This window comes from Procambarus clarkii, chromosome 1 (genome assembly GCF_040958095.1).
Source record: "Procambarus clarkii isolate CNS0578487 chromosome 1, FALCON_Pclarkii_2.0, whole genome shotgun sequence".
NCBI lineage: Eukaryota > Metazoa > Arthropoda > Malacostraca > Decapoda > Cambaridae > Procambarus > Procambarus clarkii.
Genome location: NC_091150.1, coordinates 34,148,217 through 34,176,025, shown reverse-complemented (window position 1 = coordinate 34,176,025; position 27,809 = coordinate 34,148,217). Strand labels below are relative to the sequence as shown.

The 27,809-nt window shown below is 41.6% G+C and overlaps 2 protein-coding genes across 6 annotated transcripts in view; both read right to left on the bottom strand.

The window, feature by feature from the left end:
* Positions 1-7,298, bottom strand: part of LOC123764428 (uncharacterized) — a 31,245-nt gene extending 23,947 nt beyond the window's left edge. Inside the window, exon 1 of the mRNA XM_045752319.2 lies at positions 6,993-7,298. The gene's annotated coding sequence lies outside the window, so the exon portion shown is untranslated. The remainder of the gene's footprint in view (positions 1-6,992) is intronic.
* A 4,313-nt stretch (positions 7,299-11,611) lies between these two features.
* LOC123764333 (uncharacterized) lies at positions 11,612-23,174 on the bottom strand. Of its 5 annotated transcripts, none has more exons than XM_069327415.1 (4): positions 23,156-23,174; positions 20,721-20,946; positions 18,520-18,570; positions 11,612-15,480 (listed from the first exon to the last, which is right to left on the bottom strand). In XM_069327415.1, the coding sequence occupies exons 2-4, from the start codon at positions 20,913-20,915 to the stop codon at positions 14,050-14,052; spliced, it is 1,677 nt and encodes a 558-aa protein (XP_069183516.1). In that variant the 5' UTR covers positions 20,916-20,946; positions 23,156-23,174; the 3' UTR covers positions 11,612-14,049. The 5 variants fall into 5 exon arrangements, with proteins under 5 accessions (XP_069183516.1, XP_045607950.1, XP_045608045.1 ...); XM_045751994.2 differs by lacking the exon at positions 23,156-23,174 and adding an exon at positions 22,829-22,941; XM_045752089.2 differs by lacking the exon at positions 23,156-23,174 and adding an exon at positions 22,628-22,799.
* Between the last annotated feature and the right edge of the window lie 4,635 nt (positions 23,175-27,809).

Sequence of the window (27,809 nt, the reverse complement as noted above, 5' to 3'; positions counted from 1 at the left end):
GAGGTGGCGTTAGTACGATTAATTTTCCCCTCATCTTTCATGTTTGCGGCATTGCTACGAACAGCCACAATAAGAGAGGATTCCAGAGAATGAAATTATATATATATATATATATATATATATATATATATATATATATATATATATATATATATATATATATATATATATATATATATATATATATATATATATATATGCGAACAAGCCTGAATGGTCCCCAGGACATATGCAACTGAAAACTCACACCCCAGAAGTGACTCGAACCCATACTCCCAGAAGCAACGCAACTGGTATGTACAAGACGCCTTAATCCACTTGACCATCACGACCGGACAAAATGAGGTGATAGCCGAGGCTATATGAACCACCCCACCGCCGGCACTCGGATAGTTATCTTGGGCATAGCATTTTACCAAATCATATATATATATATATATATATATATATATATATATATATATATATATATATATATATATATATATATATATATATATATATATATATATATATACACACACACACACACACACACACACGTACGTCATTAAACACAAGAGCATTGTGACTATTATTAATATTCTTTAGGATATTTTTCATTCTACGTAAATATCCTCTACCATCTGGAGTGTGAAGAAACACTAGATCACTTAATCTTTCCATTTTTATTGTTCGACGTTTCGTCAGCAATGTGACATCTTCAGGCGTACACTGTTGAACTGACACAGGTATACTGTTACGCTCAGCATATCTGTGTCAGAGAGAGAGAGAGAGAGAGAGAGAGAGAGAGAGAGAGAGAGAGAGAGAGAGAGAGAGAGAGAGAGAGAGAGAGAGAGAGAGAGAGAGTTTACTAGTTGTGTTTACTAGTTCTGTTTTTGCGGGGGTTGAGAGAGCAAAGCTCTTTCGGCCCGCCTCTCAACTGTCAATCAACTGTTTACTAACTACTTTTTTTTTCCACACCACATACACACACCCCAGGTAGCAGCCCGTGACAGCTGACTAACTCCCAGGTACCTATTTACTGCTAGGTAACAGGGGCATTCAGGGTGAAAGAAACTTTGCCCATTTGTTTCTGCCTCGTGCGGGAATCGAACCCGCGCCACAGAATTACGAGTCCTGCGCGCTATCCACCAGGCTACGAGGCCCCTCCGTAGTGTGTGTGTGTGTGTGTGTGTGTGTGTGTGTGTGTGTGTGTGTGTGTGTTTGTGTGTGTGTGTGTGTGTGTGTGTGTGTGTGTGTGTGTGTGTGTGTGTGTGAAAACGTTTGAAAACCAAACTAACACATAAATATTCCCCGATCTCGTATTGAACAGGTACACCCCAAGAAAAATATATTCCTAAAATGGGCAGCATTCTATCATTTCCTTTCATCCACAATGTACCATGACCCCCCCCCCCCCCCCTACCTCCCATGAAGGCAGTGACGACGTTAAACGCTATAGGCTAAGACACAGTCAGTCCCTAAAGGACGAAAGGTACAAGGATTTGTACCTAATTTGAAGTCAAAGTTGAGGTAATGTTGCCACAGGATTGGACCTCCTCCTTCCTCCTCACCACCTCCCCACTCGTCCCATCACTACCACCAAACATGTCCTCCTTTTTTGTATCTGAGATTGGTGGCAGAGAAAGGAGGAGAAGGAAGGAGAGAAAGAAAGGTGAAGAGAAAGGAGGATTTGGTAGATGTTTAAAAAAAAGAGGCAAAGGGAGTGAGACAGGTGGAGAGGCGAGAAGGAATTATATTTTAGTATTTCGTCAGTAATGTTGTCAAGTGTGTGTAGCGGAGGTGTTCCTCCTCCTAGCATAACATAAGGGCGTCGTCGTCGTCGTCGTCAGGCTCCAATACAGTTCCAGTTCTAGTCACGAACCAATCACTGCCTTCAGAGCTTCTGAAGATAGGTTCAAGCACCCTGTTGGCTTGATACAGGCTGGTGAAAGGTTAAGAGTGTATGCTAACGGGGTGTTGGCGTAGCAATGTGGAATACGGTAACGTCACAAGACCTGCCCATGGAGACGACGGTGATCAGAAAAAAACCTGGAGGAACCTTGGTTGGTGGGCGGGGCTTTCGTGCGATCCATCTGCAGCAACGGGCTGCTTCGGGACCACACCCACACTACTGGGCGTCACACACTCGCACCCACACTCCCGCCCGTCACATCCACACCTCCGCCCGTCACATTCACACCTCCGCCCGTCACAGCCACACTCCCGCCCGTCACATCCACACTCCCGCCCGTCACATCCACACCTCCGCCCGTCACATTTACACCTCCGCCCTCTCCCACAGTGGCAATAGCAGCGAGAGACAATGCCTAATATTCGATTATCTTAACCACAGAAAAATAACTAGATAATGAAGGATCCTGCAGATAATGAAAGCCTGCCGAACACAATTGGTGAACGCCAAGAAAACAAAAACATTCTTGACGCAACATATCACAGAGCCAAATGAAGAGGAGAGGATCCGCCAGCCACATCACACCCGATGTTACCTAAAATGAAGCCTAAGCCAAGACCTTGGAATACGAGTGTTGGAGCCATAGACCAGTGCATCATTCTCACGACTTGGTGCAGCGGAGCATCAAGCATCATTCTTGATTCTCACGGCCCATCCTTGGTCCAGGATGGGTCGAAACGTCGTGATTCATTTCATTCCATACGTGTGAGCCGCGTTATTTGTCACTCAATTTACAGGTCTAGTTGAGTTGAATGAGTGAAGCCAAGAAACAGGTTGAAGATACGAGAGGGGAATATAATGGCCTACCTACAGGAGGAGGAGGACTGGGCCATGTCCACTTGCCGAAATGATATAATGACACGGCCCAACCAATATGTTCTGGTGTTGTCGAACACGTGTGGTGTTGTCGGGCATGTGTGGTGGTGTAAACAAAGTGTGGTGTTGTAAACAAAGAGTGTAGTGAAGGTGTAGTGTGACAGTAGAGTGTACCACGGTAGTGAGGTCACGCGCAATGAATCCATAATGAGAGTCTTGGAGAAAGTGTATGTTTGAGTGTGTGAGGACAGGGTGAAGGGATGGAGGGAGGGGTGAAGGGATGGAGGGAGGGGTGAAGGGATGGAGGAAGGGGTGAAGGGATGGGTTCGAGGGGTGAAGGGATGGAGGGAGGGGGGAGGGGTGAAGGGATGGAGGGAGGGGTGAAGGGAGGGCCGTCAACATGTCCAGGCACACAGGCTATCCAAGACACTCCAGGTCATCCATTAATAATAACAATAGCACCTACGGCAACTACCTGATCAGTCGACCCCAAAAACCTGACTGTTGTACCCGAAAATGTTTGCATTTTGTATTTACCTAATCTGACCAAGTAGTCTTAGGTCTAATGAGCGCTATCTTGGGCCTAATATATTACGCATGTGCTATATTAAACCTATAGTTGATTGGGTTTTATTGTTTCTTTGTACTCTTGTAAAATTAAAGAGTACAAGACATGAACATTGATGGCGGCAACAGTCCGTTTTTGTACGTACGACCAAACAGTTTTATTGTGCTAAAATTTAAGATTCAAATAGATAAAATCACCGGAACAAATGCTGGTTCTTTGACAACCCGCCGGCTACCTGTTCTCGTGGAGGCCACTAGAGATAGTGGCCCTCAGGTAAATTCAGGCAAATTATACGAGCCTGGTCGTTCTCACGTGGAACTGAAAGATTGGTACTGGTAAAGGCTTAACTACGGCATGCTCTCTCAATTTGCTACTACGTCAAAAATGCGACTATTTTGCCTAACCAGAACGTACAAACCCCGACAACCCACCTAACCTATTGAGGACGATGCTCAGAATACGTCAATATTGCGGGCGGTTTAAAGTTTTTAGTAACGCATCACATTTTTAACGGAGAATATGACATTAGGCGAGAGGACAGGTTGACTTACCAAACTAAGGTCCCTTGATACTACATTAAGTCAAAAGCGTTGCGAGAGTCGAGGTGGCATTTGGGACATCTTTCACGCAATGTTTACATGTCTTCCATCACCAGCTGTCACGTCACCCCATCATCACCAGCTGTCACGTCACCCCGTCACCAGCTGTTACGTCACCCCATCACCACCAGCTGTCACACCCGCGTCAACTTCCCCTCACAGCGGCATCACGTCCTTGGCCGCCCACGTCACAGGCCTCCACGCCGCCCACAGTGAACCTTGGAGCCACTCCCACGTCGCTCCTCCAGTGTGTGGACACGCAACATGTTGCTTGAAAAGTCATGCAGCGTGCAGCAACACCACCTTTGAGGTAGCTGTGCTTTAGGTATTGAGGGATTTGTGTTTTAAGTAAAGGTATGAGGCTAGTCAATTGATTCCCATAGTTTGCCTGCCAGTGAGGAGTTCTTTACCTCACCTCACTCCTCACAGTGAGGACCTGCTCCCCCTCACCCCTCACAGTGTGGACTTGCTTCCTCTCACTCCTCACAGTGTGGACTTGCTTCTCCTCACTCCTCACAGTGTGGACCTGCTCCCCTCAGGGACACCCAGCCACTTGATCTGGACGGTAGAGCGACGGTCTCGCTTCATGCAGGTCGGCGTTCAATCCCCGACCATCCAAGTGGTTGGGCACCATTCCTTCCCCTCCCTCGTCCCATCCCAAATCCTTATCCTGACCCCTTCCCAGTGCCATATAGTCGTAATGGCTTGCCGCTGTCTCCTGTCCCCCCCCCCTTCCCTTCACCTCGGGGGACTTAGATCATAAAAATGACAGCTGTGTGAGTGGGTGAAGAACGCGTACCAGTAGGCTATCCCAGACCACCTTCACACACACACACACACACACACACACACACACACACACACACACACACACACACACACACACACACACACACCGCAGGCGGGCGCTCAGTGGGAGCTGCTGCCAGTCTTACGGGCTCACCATAGCCCGTGCTACATGGACACTTCGTCCTGAGTAGCTAAATCTTTAACAACATCAACATGCTGCCAGTCTTGATGCATCACGGCTTTACTAGCACAGACCAAGGACGCCTTCCCAACCAATAGAGGGATAGAGGGAGACTAACACCAGTCACACAGCCCTCAATTCACAGAACTGTCACATAATGCAGCAGGTACCCGTACCCCCCCCCCCCCCGACACATAACTTACACTTTAAAATACTAGATATTCAACTTAACAGCTCAAGGAGCCAATTTGTATCCAAAGAGCCATTTAGACCTAACCAACCACAGTCAAAGTTATAGGATACCATCGCAAATATATATGATAGACTCGTCGGTGACCATGCTGACCTGACACAGGAACACAGGTGGACAGTTTTAAAGTCTGATTACCACCAGCAGGTGTAGAGGGGCCACACCACTAGCTGGCTGGCTGGCTGGCTGGCTGGCTGGCTGGCAGGCAGGTAAGAGGTCACACCATTGTCTAATGGGCAGGTGGAGGGGGGGGGAGTTTGCACACCTCTAGCTGGCTGATAGGTGAAGGGCCACACCATTGGCTGGCTGGAAGTCACACCAATGGCTCACTGGGGAAAGGGTCACCTCGTGGCCTTGACAACCCTGGCTGGAGGTTACTGAATCATGTGGCGGCGGCGGCAGATGAAGGAACAATCAAGACAATCAGCTTTCACCGCACCAGGCACTTAACGATGCTAAATGGTATCAGAAGCAGGGGGAGAAACTGGAGTGGGAGGTGGTGGCGACCTTGTACTATGACAACGCAAGGTGTGGCACGGGTGGCACTGGGCCACTTCCTGGTCTGCCCTCCACTACCCCAGCGCTACACCTTGGCCACCACACCTGCTTCACACCTGCTCTTATTCCCGGCCACACTGCCTCCGTGAAGCACGTGGCCTCCCGTGAAGCACGTGGTGAGGCTCGCCTACCGTGACACGTCAGGTCAGTGCTTCAAGGCGTCCGCCACTACACCGTTCATATAAGCGCGAGCAATGAGAGTACTTGCCTATCAAACCTAACCCATCAGCGCTTACCCATCAGTAGTTACGGGGAAGTGAGGTCTATAAAAGCCCTTTATGCTCCGCCTACCAGCCTTGTGGTAACTGTTGCCTTACAGCTGAACTATTCTGACATTCGAATACATTGTTGAATTTGAGGATGGAGGTGGCTTCCTCAACTTCTTCTCAGTGCATTCCACTTGCTGACCACCCGTATAGAAGAGTACGGGTATATATCCTTATATTTCTTCGATTCGTATGACTATGCGAGATGGGGATTTTTAGCATCACGTAGCTAGCTTTTTCACACTGTACTCCCTCTTCATATAGTGTCTAGTAGCTTCACAAATGCCGATGTTCCTAAATGTGCTAATAAAAACAAAATCGACTCGCTTCTATTCCTACCTTCCACCAGAGTGAGAGTAGTACGTGTGTATATCTAAATATGTGCGTGCATGTGTACATTTAACCTTGAATACTTATACTGTATGTACCTGTGTGTGTGTGTGTGTGTGTGTGTGTGTGTGTGTGTGTGTGTGTGTGTGTGTGTGTGTGTGTGTGTGTGTGTGTGTGTGTGTGTACGTTTATCCATGTATACACAAGTGTAGCCGTGTGTGTGTGTGCGTGCATTTGCTCCTTAACGAGTCAAATTTGAGATAACAGCCTAAACGGGAAATATTATTAAAACAAATATATTTAACATGTTAATCCATAGTTCAGTGTTAGTTTGTTGTTACTGCCTCACGCCTCAGCAGGCGAGGCGAACACCTGCCTCACGCCTCAGCAGGCAAGGCGAACACCTGCCTCACGCCTCAGCAGGCGAGGCGAACACCTGCCTCACGCCTCAGCAGGCGAGGCGAACACCTGCCTCACGCCTCAGCAGCAGCAGGCGGGCACCTGCCTCACGCCTCAGCAGGCGAGGCGAACACCTGCCTCACGCCTCAGCAGGCGAGGCGAACACCTGCCTCACGCCTCAGCCAGGTGTAGAGGTGAGTGATGAGTACCGCGGTGGGCTGGGTGTATATAGCGCCGGGATGAGTCACACACCTGTACCAGGAACTTGTTGTAACTCACCTTCAGGCCATGCCCCTGGCGGCGTCCTGCTTCTCCACGCCTCCTGCAGCACCTCCTCCAGCCCCCTCACAACACACTCTCTCAAGGAACTCCTTCCACACTCCTCAAGGATATCCTTCACCTCCTCCTCTACCACCTTAGAACGTCACTCGACCGCCTGAGTAACCAATGAGTCCCCCAGTAGCACTCGTCACCGTGTTCTGGGAGGTGAGGTAGAGATCTCAGCGTCAGGTATAAGGGGTGTTCACAGCTCCTGAAGGAGAGGCACAAGACTGGCGTTAAACTCCTCCTGGTACTCCTGCTCGCGACGGACGACTGACTGAGATGGCGTTGAAGTCACCGTCTTGGGCTCACTCCCCCTCCTCGCACCTCGCCACTAAGCGCCACCATCAACCACACCGACCAATAGCTAGCCACATTTAACTCTGTCTGTATTCTTATTGGCTCTTTCAACTTGCTTACCTGTTAAAAGTGAAAGTTTACGGGATGTATTTCTTCAGATTTTCTGTTTCTTCTTTCGCTGATTTATTCAAAGTAAATCAGACTCATTGTTGTTCTTGTTGATTGGTATGAGGAGTGTAATCTTGCTGTCATTAGCATGGAATGATATATGTATTTGGTATTTTTATTATAATACAGAGCATCAGCCGAGAAGTGGCAGTCGTGGAGGGCGGCGTGTGGGTGCCAGCGAGGCGTATCCCTCAGTCACGCTCACTATAGCCCCGGGGACACGCGTCTCTCACTTCCCACGCTATGTCAGTACATATATTAAAGAGTTACATGTGCCTCTGTTACCCGTACTCTGTGAGAATTACAAGGGGGGGACAATGCCAATGGAATCATGTTTTTACACACAGATGAAATACTTATTTAACGGGATGGACCTATTGGAAGTGGCAAGGTGTTCTGTATATATGAGGATATGATAAATAGTCTTCGGGCTTGGCACCTTTTTTTTGTTAATATATATATATATATATATATATATATATATATATATATATATATATATATATATATATATATATATATATATATATATATATATATATATATATATATATATATATATATATATAAACAAAGGTTATGTTTGTCTGTCTGTCCAAGGCTGAAAGCCAGACGCCTGAGGCTAGACTCACGTAACTTTGCTTGGTGAGTTGCGATTGTATGGAGTGTCATTGTTGGGTTGGGGTCGACCTTCTTTAAGAAGGATCAGCTTCTATTGCAATTCCTATGAAGTCTGAAATGTTTTGTTTTCTCCCAGGAGAGCTTTTTAGACAATTTTCACTTCTTAATATTGCAATTAATATTAGTATTGGAAAGAGAGAGGGATGGGGGATAAACCGGGATTTACTGCCGAATGTAAATTATATACATTAAGCAAATTTTGGATACTTCGCTAACATTCCCGGCAGTATATCATCATGAATGAAGTACTTACACGTTTCTTGGACTCCATTGATAGTGTTATCTCTGAATTCCGCGATTTTTTCACATTCCATTATATAATGACGCAAAGTATGCGAATAGTTCTGCTGACAGAGTTTACATTTAGTCAAATCTACATCAGCAGATGTTACAAACTCCCAGAGGTACTTGTAGCCGAGCCCAAGCCTAGCAATGGTAACATCTAGAAGTCTGCTAACATTATTGGATGACCCATAGATGTGCGGTTCTTCCTGCACAATAGAATGATGATAGATGGAGAAATTGGTGTGAATTTCACTTTGCCTCAAGTCTACAAGATTTTGTTGATGTTCCCGGAATATTAATGCCCGCAGACTACTCAAAGGCAGTCCAAGATGGTAATCAATTCCCTTTTTATGAGCAAAAGTCTTGGCCAACTCATCAATTCTATCACGCATTCAGAGACCAATATAGGAAGGAATCCACAGGAGATAAACTCTGACTCTATCATTGATTATTTCACTATATTTGTGTCTAGCTTCAGAGACAAGCACGTTACGGGCTCACCATAGCCCGTGCTACTTGCCCCGCTCCTGTGCCAGGTAAGTTACGGGCTCACCATAGCCCGTGCTACTTGGAACTTGTTCCAAGTAGCTGAATCTATAACATGAATAATCATTTTACGGGCTATTCATGCCCATGCTATCTCTTGGGTGGCTTAAGCTTCATCAATCGAATAATCATCCATTAGACCACTTTCTCCTCCAACTGAGTGGGTGTTCCTATATATAAAGGCCTCTGGAAGCAATATTAGATGGAGAGCTGTGAATCAGCTTCCAGTTGCAGCTCCGCTCCTGTGCCAGGTAAGTCCACTACGGGGTCAACATACCCCATGCTACTTGGAACTTTTTGTTCTCAGTAGCTGAATCTAAAGAAACAGAATAATCATCAGTATAATTTCAACAGTGGTTCATTACTGACGCTTGAGAGTTATCGCACACCTTCAACATAAAAAATGTAACACTCGACAAATCCAGTTCCAGACGACCCCAAGACACTTCAGCTTAGACTCGAGCAGACAGCATCGAACTCGGCGACTCCGGGTCTCACTACTCTGCTCCAGGCTTCCTCTTAACTTCTACGACACTACCAACAAAGACTACTAAATAAATATCAAAACCACTAAACCCTGTGTATTTAATCAAGCAAATAAACGTAACATAATCGTACAAGGTAAATGTCTGTTTTGAGTTCCTGTACAACCTGTCCCACCTTGCTTCTTGGCAATAGAATGTTTTAGCATAGGGTTATTAGATTGCCATTGATAAATAAGTATTGATTAGACTTTATCCTGCATTTCAGTATATTTTCTTTAGTTAATTCTGAAACATAGGTGTTGAGTGAATTTGGACAGTTCTCCAAATTGTTGTTTGCGTATAATAATTATTATACGCAATATCTTGAGCGTATAATAATTATATATACCCCTGTAATTATCCATTTAGAATTCAATTAATTTACATCCAGTAATTCTCAAAATTAAAGACTACTCGGGACTTCTCTCCTCAAGAGTTTCGGGGCCTAATTAGTATAATCAGTAATATTTTTTTTTTATTGATATATACAAGAGTTCTTACATTCTTGTACAGCCACTAGTACGCGTAGCGTTTCGGGCAGGGCCTTAATCCTATGGTCCCTGGAATACGACCCCCGCGAAGAATCGTTTTTACAACCAGGTACCCATTTTACTGTTGAGTTAAACAGAGGCAACAATCAAGGATTTGCGCCCAGTAAATCCTCCCCAAGCAGGACACGAACCCAGGACAAAGCGCTTGCGGAACGCCAGGCGAGTGTCTAACCACCATGCCACGGAGACTGTAATTGAGGAGTAGTGGCAGCAGTAACTTGAAAAATGAGTGGCCAAATTTAATGATCCAACATTATTACACTGCAAGAGTATCTGGCACACATTATACACCTGGCACTTCTCACCTCTCCTGACTTAACTGGGTAGGCATTTCACTGGCATGGCAGACCCTCCCAGTCTGATTCATGTGCATTATCCGCGTAGTTTTACAAATATCAGTGTTACAATTAATAACAGGCAGTGTTACATCAGAAATGGTCGGCACTTTTTTTGGGTGGTTTGTGTGACTGGTGCGCTGCATCCTTGTAGTGGAATAGTTGAATAATGTGCTTATGTTTTCGTTTTATAACAAAATATCGAAGAAAACTGATAAAGAAGATATTTTCCTGTCAACTTGATAAGGGTCTAGTCAGACCAAAAACTTCATCACTTTCATTTCATTTCAGATTTGTGGGTTGGGTAATTTGCTTCAGCCCTGTTATTATGACTTATTCTTTGCACGAGGTATTTTAAACCATTACAAACAGAAATCCCAATAGCATGAAGCATCAAATGAACAAATCCACAAGGGCCGTGGTTTTACAAATATTACGAAACTCTTGTATTTTAAATCTATACAAAGACAAGTATCTCAGAATAAACAGACGTTAGGCACTAACATTATAAGGAAGTGAGAATAGACCTTTTCAATCATTTCAAATAACCAAACAAACTCAAGCTTTGTATGTAATTTCATGTGTTAATTAAGTACCGGGAAGGTCAAATCACTATCTTTTGTGGAACACAAGTAATTAAAATAGGTATTCAGAAAATGTTTTAAATATTATGACAACTTCAAATTCAGGAGAAAACATAGTGTATAAAGGTAACAGCAAACTTAATTTACAGGATTATTTACAAAATAATTATAAAAGCATGTATACATACAGTGCAATATTAGCCCCATTCATACAAATATTTTTTATCAAGATAATAAATGTTATAAATACAGTAATACAGTACTATACTGTATATAAAACTCCATCAATATTAAACAAAAAAATTCATATTAATCATTTATTGTTTTATTCAATTCTGATAATGAATTTACAATATATTGTAATCATTGAAAATGTTTAAAGAATTGCCCATAATTTTTGGTGCAATGAAATAATCTCCTCTAGTGTTTATTTTGTATGTGCATAGATGTGTTTATGCAAACAAAGGAACAAGTGTTAATACACAATTACAGTACTGTACAGCATTTGCTATCTACACATGTGCATACACTCATGTTTATGCACAGGTGTTGGCAGGAGTCTATTTGTTCCAACTGTGCTTTAAAGGCTACTAATACTCAATAAGTTATTAGTATTTTAATATTTAATACATAAAATAAGACATAATAAAATATCTCCACCTATTATACAAGATTTAACTGTTTCTGTAAAGTATCCCAAAATACATACAGAACTCGCCGCCGACATCACTTAATACAATACACAAACAAATCACAGTGACGTGACATACAGTATACCAATGAGTAGATCTACTGCAGCTCAGAGGTGACCCGAACCAGCGACCAAGGCATTCCCAGCCGCTCGCCTTACTACTGTACCACCAAGACTGGTCCCTCCTTGATCTCGAGTTCGAGTCACTACAGTGGTCCAGTTGATTTTCTCATTGATGTATATCATATAGCTAGTGTGATTTCTTTGTGTATCTGAAATCGGAGCATATGGTCAATTACTTTATCTACACCCCGAGTGCTTGTGGGTTATATGTAAAAATTGGACTGGAAGCTTCAGTAAAAACTTCCAGACTTCCTGTGGATTAAATGGAATCCCAGGTTGCATAACTTATAACAAGTTGTGGTGGTACATTGGTAAATCGAGTTCCTTGATTGCTGGTTCGAGTCACCTCGGTGCTCCAGTTGATTCACTTGATACAATGGTAAACATTTAAATGTCTTCAAATTATATGACCAATATCAGCAATAAACATCATATTGCCAGATGCTCACCACAAAATAAACCATATTAATGTGCAGTACTTCATACTTTATAATTAAATGCCATTTTTATTGTAACATCCATTACCTTAAAGTTTTTATAGCAAACCAAATCCAATTGCTTGAACTTCTATAAGCAGCACAGATAAACATTGAACTCAAAATCCAATAGATTCATAAAATTTCTCACAATATTTTGTTTTCAATGTTATAATAAAAGTTATGCAATTACTTATTGCTTTGTCAATAAAGCTTGAGATAATAAGGAAGGGAGCACAATAGACAAATAATCTGAAGTATGAAAACAAAAACAAGAAAATTGATTTGCTAAGTATTCATAACTACTGTACAGTATATAGAGTAAACACCGAAGGCTAAAATAATGGTAACTCCATAAATAATAACTTTTCCCCCCAATTCCTAAATGACTAAAATATATTCTGCTCTGACGATTTATAAATGTCCGAGCCTGATTTAACATTTGAAAATTTGTAAACTTCGACCTTTATCACAGTTTTGATTTAATCATAAATATCTGTGAAGATAAAACAAGACATGAAGACATGCAAGAAATAAGGCATTATATCTTACCTTCACACTGCTATACATTTAGTACAGCCACCCTGGCTTAGCCCTTTTGATAAATACTGTACTGGTTTGCAGTTCCTGTGGTGCAGTGGTAAGACTCGCCCAGCTGCTTAGGCCTGCGTTCGTATTCTGGCTGGGGAGGATTGACCGGGCACCAATCCTTAACTGTAGCCTCTGTTCACCCAGCAGTGAATAGGTACCTGGTTGTTAAACCATTTGGTGGGTCATGTTCCGGGAAAAATTAGGATCAAGGACCTGCCCGAAATGCTATTCATGTTAGTGGCTTTACAAGAATGTAAGAATTGTATATATAAATAAATACTGTACTTCTAACTTATGGGCAAAAAACATGAAATCTATCATAATATTATTCAAATACTCTCTTAATGTGAGTACACAGTGCAACTCAGTGCAATAATCGAAGGTAATAGAAAAAAGTATAACATTTTTTCAATATGATTAGCTTGGAAATCAATTAATTGAAATTACAATTCTGAGCATTCAAGTTTGGTTCCCCACAGTCGGGGACAGGAAGCCTGTCAGGCTTATTGAGGTCCTCCCTAGGCCAACTACTTACATTCCTAGAACATAACCCACAACAGTTGCCCAACTCTGAGAGACTTGCTTACTGCCAGATGAACAGGGGCAACGTGTGAAAGAGAACGGTGCCCTAATGCTGCTTCTGTCTTGCCATGAAAATTGACCCTGGGACCTTTCATCTGCAACACCACCTATAATGTCTCCCAAGCCACATGATGTGAATATGAAGTGACAACAACAGTAATTCTCCCTAACATGTAAACACTCTTTGAAAATGAATGGACAGTAGAGATCATATAGTAATTTAATCATTTTGAAACAATGACAAACACCCTAAAATTGGGCTAAATACATTGAAGTTGCAAATGCCAAAAAAAAAACAGAAAATTAACAAATGTGGGTTCAGAAAAGTAGGAACTTGGAATGTTATGAAACAATAAAAAGGATTAAACAAGAGAGTGAGCAAATTAGGAGAAATTGTTGAACTTCAGTTATGAAGCAAGACAAGATCCCTCAAATTTCATGGGCTACAGAGATATAGGTGCTGAACATTAACAAAATATATGAATACATATAAAGAGAAAACCCACCATGAAAATTTTATGGGCCCAGCATTCCAAATATGGCAATAATAGTCAGATGTTTAGTTAGTAGTTATTCTCTCAAAGTATGAACATGTGCATCATCTCAGGGCTCTCAATATTCAAGTCCCAATTCTTTATCCTAATTTCTTTCAACAGTGCATCTCGATCCTTCCTGCTTATAGCCCAAGAAGAAAGGGGTCCAACAGTACTTAATTGTGGACATTCATCAAGTAACCTTCTTAGGCCAGCTAATGTCAACATTGGACGGTTAAGGAAGAGTGTCCATAAATTATGTAAACCTCCTGAAGCCAGTAGATCATAGAGGACATGGTCTTCGAGCATATCTAAATTATGGAACAGAATATGTAATTCACGCAACAGTTCACACCTACTTACTAACACTGAAAGATCATCTGATGTAATTGTTGTGCCTTCAAGGATCAGATTGGAAAGAGACTTAAAATGCACTAAATTGGAACCAAATGCAGAGTAAGGCACATCAGGTTGAATTGGATTGTTGTTCAGCTTTAATGAAAAGTTTTTCAAATTGGGACAGGTTTGTATTACACGCTGAAGGTGAGTTCTAGTGAAGGTCAGACTCAAAGGTGCCATGGTAAGGTGCTGAATAGTTAGACTTGTTAGATTGCAGCCTTTTTTCTCCAAGTACCATACCAAAGCAGGCATGCTACAATTCATGACATTGAGGGATTTTAGATCAAGAGTTAGCAAATTTGCTAAAAAATTTCTATCCTTTCTCTCTACCCCATTGCATCTTAATGTTACATCATGCAAACGAGGACAGGTTTTGACAATTAATGACAAAACATTTTCATCAAGCTCCATATACGTATGCAAAACTCGGAGTGAGTACTGGCTTGTAACGTCTTCATATTTATCTGGATTACTGCCATGTAATATAGTAAATACATCTCCAATATTAACATCAGGGGTAACCATGAGTTCTTCAATATTTGGGCACAAATGAAGCAACATTACTGCACTAGCTGTGCATGCTAGTGTATACTCTAAATTAACTTTTCTAAGCTTTGTACAAACAGACTTAGAGGGGATCTGCACCCCTCTCCTAATCTGAAAATATGTATCCTGAGATGGAAAATGACCACCTAAATGAAAAATGCCTTCATCATCTACATCAATACACATTTCGATGCTAACTTCCTCTAGGTGTGGACAATTTTTTGACAAAAGTTGAAGCATGAAATTATTACACAACTGAGAGCATTTCAATGTTGTTAGATTTGTTAATGTTCTAAGGAATATATAAAGTGGTTCCAGTTTCATAACATGCTGAAAATCAAAGGAATTAGATTCCAAATCGAAGTCCAGCTGCCCAGTGGTCACAGTCATCTTGAGAGTTTTGACACTCCGCCCATCTATATCCTCCAACATTGGAACAATCATGCGGCTATCATTAATCCACACATACTCAGCATTCAGCTTGGTGCAAATGTATATGTATTTTTGATTGAGTAATTCAGGAAACATAATCTGCAAGAGAAGGAGTACCTTTATTAATACAAAAAACATAATGAATGTGTTCTGAAACCCATTGTTGGGTTGCCTATAAGCAAGTTACAAGCTTATTGCAAGACAAGTCACCACCTGCCTTTCATTGAACCCAGAAATATGTATTATTACCATATTTACATCACTTACATTACAAGGGCAATATAATAATAACTAAAACCACCATATGATGATAATCAAATTACCCCGAAGATGAACATATGACGACAACTGTACTTTACTCGAATACTGTACAGGCAAGTATACAGTATTGGAGTAAATTGACAAGCTTAGAAAGAGCCTGCTTTTGGTAAATATTATCTTTATATTTGGTAAAGGCAACATTTGACATTTTGATTCGTATAACTATTAATGGTAAATATGAAAATATGATTCTGATTTCTAATTAATAATGGTAAAAATAAATCAAGCATTGAATGTAATGAAACACCTTTTTCTGATTGGGCTTTCGGTGCCTCCCAAGCTTTAGCATTGGTATTGATATTAGCAAGCCTGAGGAAACTATACTAAACCTCCGAGATAATCCTTACCTGACGAGAGCCAGGACCAATAACATGGCTCTCTCTGGAGATTGAAAGAAATCTTGCATATATATCTACACAAAACCAAGAAAAATCCACCAAAAACATTGGGTACAACAAAACAAGTGACTGTCTGAATTGGAATAGTTAACCCTGAAATAACAATGAACATCATTATTGCCCCAGGGTAACTACCCTAATAGTGATGCATCTAACTGCAACACTATGCAGTCAACTAGAGCCTAGACTAACTGCCACCTCCCTCACAAGCTGCTAGAACAAAACTCCAAAACTCCCACAGGAGAAGGGAACCGGATAGGAAAGGGGATCTACTGAGAGGCCCATCAGAAAAGTGTGTTTTGCTGCATTCAACACTTTATTTCTGGGAGGGGTCCCTCAATAGCTCCCAGAGCTTACTACCCACAGCACCTTGGCAGAAGAGGATGACTCTCCAAAAAGGAACAGAAGGAACAAGTAAGCTGAAAAGGAATGACTAGTGGGAAATGGCAGCAGAAAACTAAGGCTCATGGGATAAAGCAGTAACCATGGAGAACCAAACACCAAAGGGCTCCACAGGTGTGGTACAATTAAAGACATCCAAGAAAAACCAACCAACCCCCACCATGGAAATGCAGAATGACTGCAGGAAGGTGGAACAGAACCAGAACCTGGAGACTCCAGAACAGCATGGCCCTGAACCCAGGGGGCAAGAAAAGGCCAACAGAATAAATCCAATGCCCAGATAATGAACCAAACCAGATACAGCCTGGATAGAATATAGAAAGGCACCAGTTACAAGGAAAAGTGAAGAAAGAAATACAGTACTGTACTGTACTCTATACTCAACAAAATTCATCACCACAAAGATGAACCTGAAAGTACCCAACAAGCAGGACACCAGTGGAGAGCCAACCAATGGAAGAAAACAATCCTCTCCAATACATGGGCCTAGCTACCAACCCCAACACTAGGAAAAGAGGTGGCCAGAAGAAAGCACACAGTCCCTGAAGAATAGAAGGCAGAATCAGACAGCAGTGATGCTTCTTGGTTGACAGTCTGCAAAACCTAGTGACCTAACCCCAGGAGGACTTCTAGGAACCCACACCCCGAAAGAATCTGTTGCAGAGATCAGAAACCAGGACCAACATCTCTGGCAGCCAGCCACCAGAAAATAGAGCCGGGAACCATGACTTGCAGTAGCCAACATGGAACAGAGGCCCACAAACAGAAGGGTGTTTGTGAGTAGTACATCACTGCACAGTAAACCTCGCATGTATGGATCTCTTGGTGGACCAAAATAAATCTTGCTTGATAGAAAATGGTATCTGCTTCACCAAGTTGTTTTGGCAGACTGATACAACTTCTCTGATTTTGCAGAGAAAAAGTTCCAGTAACATTGCTGAAAACAAATACTGTAACCCAAGCCACCCACACTGTTCTCCAATTGGACAACAATTTGTGCTTAGATTATATGGATTCAGAGTTATATGGTTAAAAACTTTTATACCAAGTTTCAAAGTGTGACGGTGAATTTTGAAGTTACACAGGTTGAGAATAGATTAAAGTGACTTTTGTGGATACTATAATTTGTGCTAATTCTTGGGCACACCACAAACCCAGCAGTAAGTTGGGCTCCTTCACACTGTACACTTTTGCACTTTACAAAAATTGTTGGAGTTATATTTATTATTGTAAAAACATACAAGTTGGCCAGTTAAGATGAAAGATGAAAGCTCCTCCAAGTTTGAGAAAAGGAAATCAAACTCAAATGCAGCAGAAGAAAGTCTGTGAGTGTCGAACAGTGAGACAAACATTTTAGGAATAAGGTTTCATCCCTCAAAAACCCATGATAGGACAGTAGACAGACAAGGATCTCTACCAGCAAGCTGCTCTAAGCAACAATCTGTTGGACCAAGCTCTCAAATCAAGTCTGGCCCCAGGCTGGGCTTGGGAAGTAGAAGAACTCCCAGAACCCTCTCCAGGTAATATCTTGGTAAAATCTGCTTCCTAGACAGCTGGGGAAAGGAATATATACTTCATGTAGGCAGATTGACCATGGCACTAAGCATCATCAAATGCCTTGCCATCAATAGAGTGAGAAAGGAAGAGATATGTGAAGGAATACAGGGCAGAACACAGGTGAATACAGGAATACATACAGAACTCTCCATCTTTCTGCTCTTCAGTTGACAAAACATCAGTTTGAATCCAGATTCTTAATGCTCCCTCCACTTTCAAGTCACAAATTCTACACATACAGTAACGAAGTCGAGAATGCTCGAGATGTTAAATGATGCAAACACAAAACGTTTGTAAAACACACTAAAGTAAGGTGTGTGGAAGCCCGACTTGCTGCCGAGAACAAGATCCAGTCGAGGATTACCATAGATCATATATGTTAATCCACATTAAGCCAGTCTCAACTCATTTAACTCCAAAATTCACTCCGCACTTTGAAACTTGGTATAAGAGTGCTTACCCGTGGAAATTGGAATCCATCTTCTTCAATATCGCTGATATCAATGACCTCCTGTAATAGCAAAATGTATTCCAGTATATTGAAATCAATGTACAGTACAGTATTTCAGATTACTATATTCTTTTTTATTATATAAATGATAGCTATCAAAGTCTATAATTTTTTGAGGTACAGTATGACGCTCTTCTATGCGATGTATATGACCACCCGTGTGGGTAAAACAACACTGTGCATCTGTATTATATTCTCAATGTCAATGTGAATAATGAGGTGTAATAGTGGTTTTAACACTGAGAATAACAATTGTACCACATCCTAACAGTGATCAAACTATACATCATCTTTGTCATTATCAACAATAGAACCACAAATACAACTCATTATTCACATCCGACTTTGAAAACACAATTAACCCCTGCACTACGCCAGCCGACATATTCAGGGGTGTGGTAGTGTGCTAGTTGACATGTGATGATGTTAGTACATCATAAGATCCGAAACTCCCATTCATACAAGGGGGGTACATATTTGCTTCCTCAGGCCTCCAGTAACCATCCCCAATCTTGAAAAAATCCAGAGTCCTTCACTTTCCTTCCATGGCCTTAGTAACGTGGCCCACATTACTGAGGCCTACATAACATTCCTAATGCCATGGCCTTAAGGTGCACCACTCATTCACCCCCCAGGGGGGGGGGGGGGGAACGAGTGGTGCGTCAGATTGATGACGATTTGCTTGTTACCTTGTCTTTTTTGGGGAGGAGTTCTTGAGCTCTGTTCGATCTTGGGTTGCACTTTTCAACCAGTTGGGGTATGTTTTGGGGCGCCCACCCTTCTGGGTGCCTAACCCCGGTTGATGGCAGACATGAATATACTCTCAAAGAATGGAGAGTATATTCATGGAGAGTACAGTATAAGAAAACATAGGCCATTGCTCCCTTCACCTCTGAGGGAACCAGGTTCTGGCTCGTGGTTCCCGGTAGGCATAGAAGTCAGTATGACTGAAGCCCCAGACTAATATAGCTAATATCAGTCCGATACTCCAGGGAGCTGACGGGGCACCCATCAAAAAAGTAAATAAATAAAGTGAGAAACATTCAAAATAAACTGGCAAAGTTATTCCCATGTGGCAACTCGCCTCATTTTTACTAAAAATATGCAAATTCTCCAGGCCACAACAGCTAAATTACAAGAGGTAGAGACTATTTATTTGGATTTTCGTGCTTCCTGGGTGCTAATTAAGAATATCAATAGAAAAAATACTGTTTTTGGAACAATTTTTGGCACACCACGAGAATGTCATTATAAAAGGTGTGAAATTGCGAGGGTTAAAACACGACATTGTTTAACTCTTGACAAGATGTCAGTTCAAATAATCTATATTGAGATATTGAGCGGATATAAATAGGAGCTGCCTTGTATGGGCCAATAGGCCTTCTGCAGTTACGTACTTTCATTCTTATGTTCTAATATTCATAAATTCAAAATTTGAGTTTTCAGCTTCCAAAAACTTAAATTAAATTTGACAAATACAAAAAATAACTACGATGTTCCAAATCATGGAAAAAGTAATGATAATATATTTTTTAACTGGTTTCTAATACTGTACATATTTTGTATATTTCAAAATGTGTTTTTAGCATATACTGAACATACAATTTCTGCCATTTTTGTGATTTCGTTTTATGCACTGCTGCAGGTGCTCCAGAGTTTTCCCAGCAGTGAATGTCTGGTAACTACACCGTGACAAGTGTCTTGACACTTGGCAGCACCCAAGATGCCACAAAATTTTCCATAAACTTTCCATACAGTACAGGTATATAGGGTAAATGATTGAAGCTATTTTCTGCAATAAATGGTGTAATTGCCACAAACTGTAAAAGACGAGGTAGGATGAGAACAAAATGTAATTTTTAATTTGATTCCAGGCAGGAACAAATTATTAAGAATAATTTATTAAATTTGACACTCTTGTCTATGTTTCTAGACAAAGATTGTAAAAACTACCCTGCACTTTGGTCAATGTGTCAAGAGCTAAGAAATATGGGAAAAGACTGTTCAAGAAATGGACTTTTAGTGAGCCATGTCATGGTGAACATGAAATGGATATTAGTGAGTCACAACATGGCAAACAAGTAATGCATATTGGTGAATTATATTACTGATTAAACATTCATACTATATATAATAGAAAAACAACATACCTTATGTGTCTCATGCAGAAGTGTATGACAAACTGATGCTTGAATTTGTGGAGGAAGAAAGATTTGCATATAGTTTATTGCTGGTAACAAGTCATCTGTACCAATATTACTGTCACAACAAAGACACCTGAGGAGATAAGCCACACTTCTGAGTGTACATGTCTGCAAACTCACAACTTGCTTGTGGGGTGGCATTCTTCACAGTATCTTCACATTACCTGAAAAACTAAAATGAGACGGAGGTTAGTCTTAAATACTTCTTTACAGTGTCTGCTTCGAGCATATATGGTTCATTAACAGATCAAGACGTCAGTTCTCTGTCCTAGTAATGGAAAGACATGTTCCAATGAAAAACTAATTGTTACAGCATAACAAAATAACTGATCAACATTTGCAGGCGATGAGTCACAATAACGTGGCTGAGGCTGAAGAATGTTGACCAGACCACACACTAGAAGGTGAAGGGACGACGACGTTTCGGTCCGTCCTAGACCATTCTCAAGTCAATTCTCTATCGACTTGAGAATGGTCCAGGACGGACCGAAACGTCGTCGTCCCTTCACCTTCTTTTGTTTGGTCTGGTTCACTTATGACATTCCACTTGTGACATTCCTCCAATCCGATACATTGCCTCTGATTACGGCCCTCATTTTTCTATCAGTTAAGAAATTTTTAATCCATAAAAAATTGACCTACTTAAACTTGTCGGTACAGCAACGGTCTTGTTTCCATGTAGGTCGGCGTTCGATCCCCGACATTTCAAGTGGATGGACACTGTTCCTTCACTGTTTCACCCTACCCCAGAAATACCATGTGTATATCATAGTTTGTGTTTCATTAAGGTTCCCATCTTTGGTTTTAAGGTGTGAATTATTGATATAATGTCTGTTCGGCTGATAGTCAAAATAATTAGTTAGGACAGCTGCCAGTGAGATATGTGGTGACATATGTCACCACATATCTCACTGGTATTTCTGGTAAGGTTAACACAATTAATAAAAAGAAACTATTACATTCGGTTGCAGCTGCTAAAGTCTGTTGCAAGTGTGAACCCATCTTTGGCAATTTTTTAATGTTTGTTTTGCAATTGTTCAGATCCAAGAATGCTAGAGATCGTTTTCCATATGCTTTTCATGTTTCTTTTTGCTTCTTTGAATTTAGTGTCAAAATAAGATAGTTTTCGCTCTTCTTATAAGCATTGATGAGTATCTTTCCTTTGGTAAATAGGCTAATTCTATTTTGTTTTTATATTCATGTTTCTTGTTAATTGCTCTAAGCATGTCTTTTGTAAGCCAGGGTTGTTTAATCTTTTGTCAGCTCGGAGAGAAGAGAAAAGGAGAGAATAGACAAGGAGAGAATAGAAAAGGAGAGAAGAGAAAAGGAGAGAAGAGTTAGTTTAGTTCATTTATTATGCACCCCATACCCATCTTGTGGGCGGTAGTGGAAAGGGTTAAGAGAAAAGGAAAAAAAGAGGAGAGTGTATGTCGTAGAGGCTTGAAGTTTTAGATATACAAGAGTTGTTACATTACATTCTTGTACAGCCACTAGTACGCGTAGCGTTTCGGGCAAGTCCTTAATCCTATGGTCCCTGGAATACGATCCCCTGCCGCGAAGAATCGTTTTTTCATCCAAGTACACATTTTACTGTTGCGTTAAACAGAGGCTACAGTTAAGGAATTGCGCCCAGTAAATCCTCCCCGGCCAGGATACGAACCCATGACATAGCGCTCGCGGAACGCCAGGCGAGTGTCTTACCACTACACCACGGAGACTGTCAAAGTGGAAGATGTCACTTAATGAATTTATGTCTATGTGTATTATTGAATTCAGATCCCAAAGTTTATTATCTCGTCGTCGTCACCCTTCAATCAACAACAACATATTGTGAAGTACATTGACGAGGTTACCAATTGTTGCTTTACTGTGAAGTCTGAAGGTTTCCTCGGTGGTCTCACAGCCACTCTAGTAGTAAAGCCTCACCCCTCACGCCCAGGTTAGTGTAGAGCCAGGAGGGGAGAGAAGAGCCAGGAGAGGGGGTATATAGAGCCAGGAGAGGGGGTATATAGAGCCACGAGAGGAGTGTAGAGGGAGGGTAGAGCAACACTCACCCTCGCCAGCATCCTGGTGGTCGCCTCTGAGGTAAACAAAACAGGGCCGCCGCGCTCCCAATTCCAATGGCCTATAATATCTATATATATTTTGTATTCTGTGGCAACTTTGTATGACCACTTTGTACAGCGTGAATCATGTATTTTTAACGTGTGTGGGAGCAATTATTACAAACACTTTAATGGCATAAATATATTCTAGAAGTAAACGATATAAGAATGTATAATGGAATCAGCCTGCAGGCCTATTATTAATTCATTTGTTTGTATTCATAAGATTAGATATATATATACAGAGATGTGCTGCTACTCCTATTCTATATTTACCTGATTTATCTGAGGGCCACTAACCCAAGTGGCCTCGACGAGGACTGGAAACCAGCGGCTTGTCGAAGGTCCCCTATTTGTCTTATGTAATATGAAGGATTACAAACTGTAGATAAAAAAAACTAGCCATTAAGTTCATCTAATAACCCCATCTCACAGGATAGTTAGCTATATATGGCTCAGGGAGAACATAAAATCCGAGGCTGATCTATTACCTTGCGCTAACAAAATCTGGGTTAAGCACCAGAATATCCTGCCACTTTGAGCTGTGGAATTAAGTGATTGTAACCTATCCACCGCTGGATGGGGGAAGGGGGCGGTGTGCAGGGCAAACATATCAATTATGACACTAGTTCTCCACATATGTCAGTTGCTTAATTTAGAAACTGTACTTTTGGTCGATCTCGGACCCATTGATGATATGACGACTTATACTGAATTTAGTAACAAGCTCATCAAGAGTGTAACTTGCTTAGCTAAATGAATTGTGAGGTTCAGTCCCTGAGCCCATTATGTGCCTCTGTAACCCTTTCCACTACCGCCCACAAGATGGGTATGGGGTGCATAATAAATGAACTAAACTAAACTTTGAGTTGTTTCACATGAAGGTATTGGATGCATAATCATGAACTAAAAAAACTTGCTTATCTTGTGAGCGCTAGCGCAAACGGATTATAGAGGCCACAGAAATGTGCAGTGATAGCGCACCAAAAGAAGAAGTTGTAAAAGCCACCTCCATCCACAACTTTAAGGCCAGATTCGATAAGGAATTCGAAAGTCAGAATAATGAATTATAACGCAACAGGCATAACAAGGCTAATAGGCGGGCATAAAGAGCTAGACCTCATTTCCCCGAAGACACTGATAGGTAAGTACTTGGGGCCCGACGGCTGAGTGTACAGCGCTCAGGGTTCGTAGTCCTAAGGGTCCGGGTTTGATCCCAGGCGGAAACAAATGTGCAAATATTATTTTACCCTGATACCTGATCTTTTCACTACTGTTACCTAGCAGTAAATAGATACCCGGGAGTTAGACAGCTGCTACGGGCTGCTTTCTGGGGATGTGTGTGTGTGTGTGTGTGTGTGTGTGTGTGTGTGTGTGTGTGTGTGTGTGTGTGTGTGTGTGTAAAAATTAGGATTAAGGACTTGTCCTAACGCTATGAGTGTTATAGTGGCTGTACAAGAATGTAAGAACTCTTGTATAAATAAATAAATAAATAAATAAATAAGGGCCAGATTCAGGAAAGCATTTACGCAAGCACTTGCGAACGTGTACACCTTTCCTCAATCTTTGACGGCTTTAGTTACATTTATGAAAGTTTACAAGCATGAAAACTTCCCATTCAACTGTTGTTATTGTTATAAACAGGCTCCTGGTACTTCGGAGCTCATTAACTGTTTAATAATTGCAAAGAAAGTCGCCAAAGATTGAGAAAAGATGTACAGGTTCGTAAGTGCTTGTGTAACTGCTTCGTGAATCTGGCCCCTAGCTCCTCGCAAACGATTTCGTAAGGGAGGCGCCAATTTTAACCGTTCACCACTGCTCACCTGGCAGTAATTGGGAACGTTGTAAGTCGATTGGCGGATCGTTTTCCATGGAAAACTAGCAGGGCCTAAGACTAGCTATGGTAGGGGGGAAAGCTATAGTAAGGTGAAAGCTACTGTAGAATGGAAAGATGTAGGGCCGGAACAGATATAAATAAGTTCACCACAACTAAATGGGATGGGAGAAACGTAGCAAAGAAAACGTAAAAGTAAGGGGAACGTCGAGAAAAAATAATATGAAACTTAGAATTTACCTGAGGGCCACTAACACTAGTGACCTCGACGAGGACAGGATTCCCCCCTTCTTTTTGTCTTAATCTATTCTCGTTGCATTTTAAAATGTAATAGTTTTGGCGTTTATGGCTTGGGCGGGTAGGTGGTTCCATGGGTTTATACAGTCTCCGTGGCGTAGTGGTAAGAGACGCAGGGTGCAGTCGCGCCTCCACAGATCTCCAGTATCATCTCTTGATACTGGTAATGGCTCAAAAGGGCAACCACTTACGGGCTATTCATGCCCGTGCCACCTCTTGGGTGGCTTAACCTTTATCAATCAATCTTGAGTGGTAAGACACTCGCCTGGCGTTCCGCGAGCGCTTTGTCCTGGGTTCGAATAATGACCGGGGAGGATGCCCCAGTCTGTAGCTCACATTATCAACAATGTCTTCCCAGCTCTTGCGTGACTATACAATACTCAGGGAATGTTGTACGGTTCTTGTTCTACTTTCCACTGATGAGATAATTGGCACGGAACCACTTGGGACGCTCCTCTTTCTTTTGTGTGTCGTGACCTACATGTAGCCTACATGAATTATATATGTGGTCCTTATATTGTTCATGTGGGGCTAGATTACAGAGTCTTTAGGGATAACATGGCATTGTTTTGTGAATAATTCAGGACAACAAGGGCACTAGCAGCTTGTCGTGAGATGGTGCTGTACGATAATCGTCAGGTATTTTTATTTATTTGCTGATAATAATCTGACAGCAGTAATTGTAGAAAGAATATAAGAGGATTGGTTAAATAATCATGTGGTTAGTCTAGTCCTTATAAAATCCTCGGTTGGCACACACCTAAAATATTTTTCAAATTCAAATTCAAAATTCAAATTCAAATTTCTCAAACCACAATGAAAGCCGTGAAATTGCCTTCTCCGAAAGCAATGTAAGCTCCACCTTCTTGGTATATTGTGCTTACGCGATGCAAACTTACACCTCGGAGAACCCGTCCTCCAACCCATCGTCGACTCAAGTCCATTACATCCAGCGGTCGACCCCACAGACGCATTCATAAATTTTAACATGCTGTTCATTCAAAAGAGGAATTTTCTCAAATATAAATGAATATTGTAATATATTAGCATATTGTGCATATATATAGGCATAGGTTAGGTTAGGTGTTTAGGTTCTGTTGGGGATTATTTGTATGTGTAGTATGTGCATGAAGCATTTACAGCGTTGAGGTTCGAACAAAATTCGTCAGTGAAGCAGTATTGAGTCAGCCTCCACCACATCACTACCTAATGCATTCCATTTATTAACTACTCTGACACTGAAAAAGGTGTTCTATTAGGCGAGTTCAACTAGGTGAAAAATAGACCGGCAGAAATATATTAAGCATAGGAACCTGGTTGTAAACCAGTTAGCGGATCGTGTCTCAGGGGGGAAGCTAGAAGATTAGCGCTTAAGATCTGAGATGAGAAAGCTCACACACTAGAAAGTGAAGGGACGACGACGTTTCGGTCCGTCCTGGACCATTCTCAAGTCGTATTTCAGCCACGTTATTGTGACTCCTCGTCTGCATCTGAGATGAGCATTGTAAAGGGAAAGATCTAAGCCTGCTAACACCAGTCAACCCGTGTGCTCCTGTACTCACCTGTGGAAAAAAAGTATTTTCCTTCCTTTATCCTTTATAAGCATCAGACAGATGGGTTATAGGTGGTCGCAGTCTATATTGTTTGATGACTTTTATTCAGATATTCTCTCAGATATTATGTCCCTTTTGCTGTATGTAACTCTGCCAGCTTATCTCTCTGTTTCTCATCAAACATTATGAGAAACAGTACAATTTAATCCATCTCAAGATCCAGAGGACGACCCAGAAGGTTGTGTCATTCATTGCTTTAAAAAAAATTAACGTTTCAACAGACAGACTACTAACTCCTATTAAAGTTATCAACATAAAAAATATCCTATTAACTATCTTCTGAATGTTTCTACTGAGATCTGACCCCGGATAATTTTAGTTCTAAGCTGGAAATATCAGTGAAGATCTCCATGATAATTATGTCCCAAAAGATAATCATTCTAAAGCAAGTGTTATAAGCCATGAACACGGAGGAGGCGCATTTTTTTTTTGGGGGGGGAGTAAAGAGGAAGGAGAGGCATATGTGAAGGGAAGTATAGAAGTAGGAAATACAGTGAGAGATATGAAAGCAGGCGGGCTGTCCGCCTTGCTGACACGATGTGTGGGTGTTGGCAGCTAAGAGGAGGCGCATGATGTGTGTTCATCCTGCAGGGTGACAGTGGAGGTCCTCTGATGCTGGAGCCAGGGAGCACCTGTGTCCTGGGGCCAGATTCACGAAAGCAGTTACGCAAGCACTTACGAACGTGTACATCTTTCCTCAATCTTTGACGGCTTTGGTTACATTTATTAAACAGTTTACAAGCATGAAAACTTCCTATTCAATTTTTGTTATTGTTATAAACAGCCTCCTGGTGCTACGGAGCTCATTAACCGTTTAATAATTGGAAACAAAGCCGCCAAAGATTGAGAAAAGATGTACAGGTTCGTAAGTGTTTGCGTAAGTGCTTTCGTGAATCTGGCCCCTGGTCTTTATCATCCTTAATTGCTCTGAACTCTTTAAGACATAACTGTAACATGCTCGTGTCCGAAGCTAGACACAAATACAACAAAATTATTAATGATGGTAACAGAGTCCATTTCATGTGGTCTCCATCTCATGTTGGCCTCCGAATGTATGATAGAGCTGATAAGTTAGCCAAAGAATCTGCCTTTAAAGGAGCCGTTGAGTGTAACTTTGGATTGTCAATGAGCAATCTGAGAGCAGCAGTACACCGAGAACTTCAACAAAATCTTGTAGATCTGATGC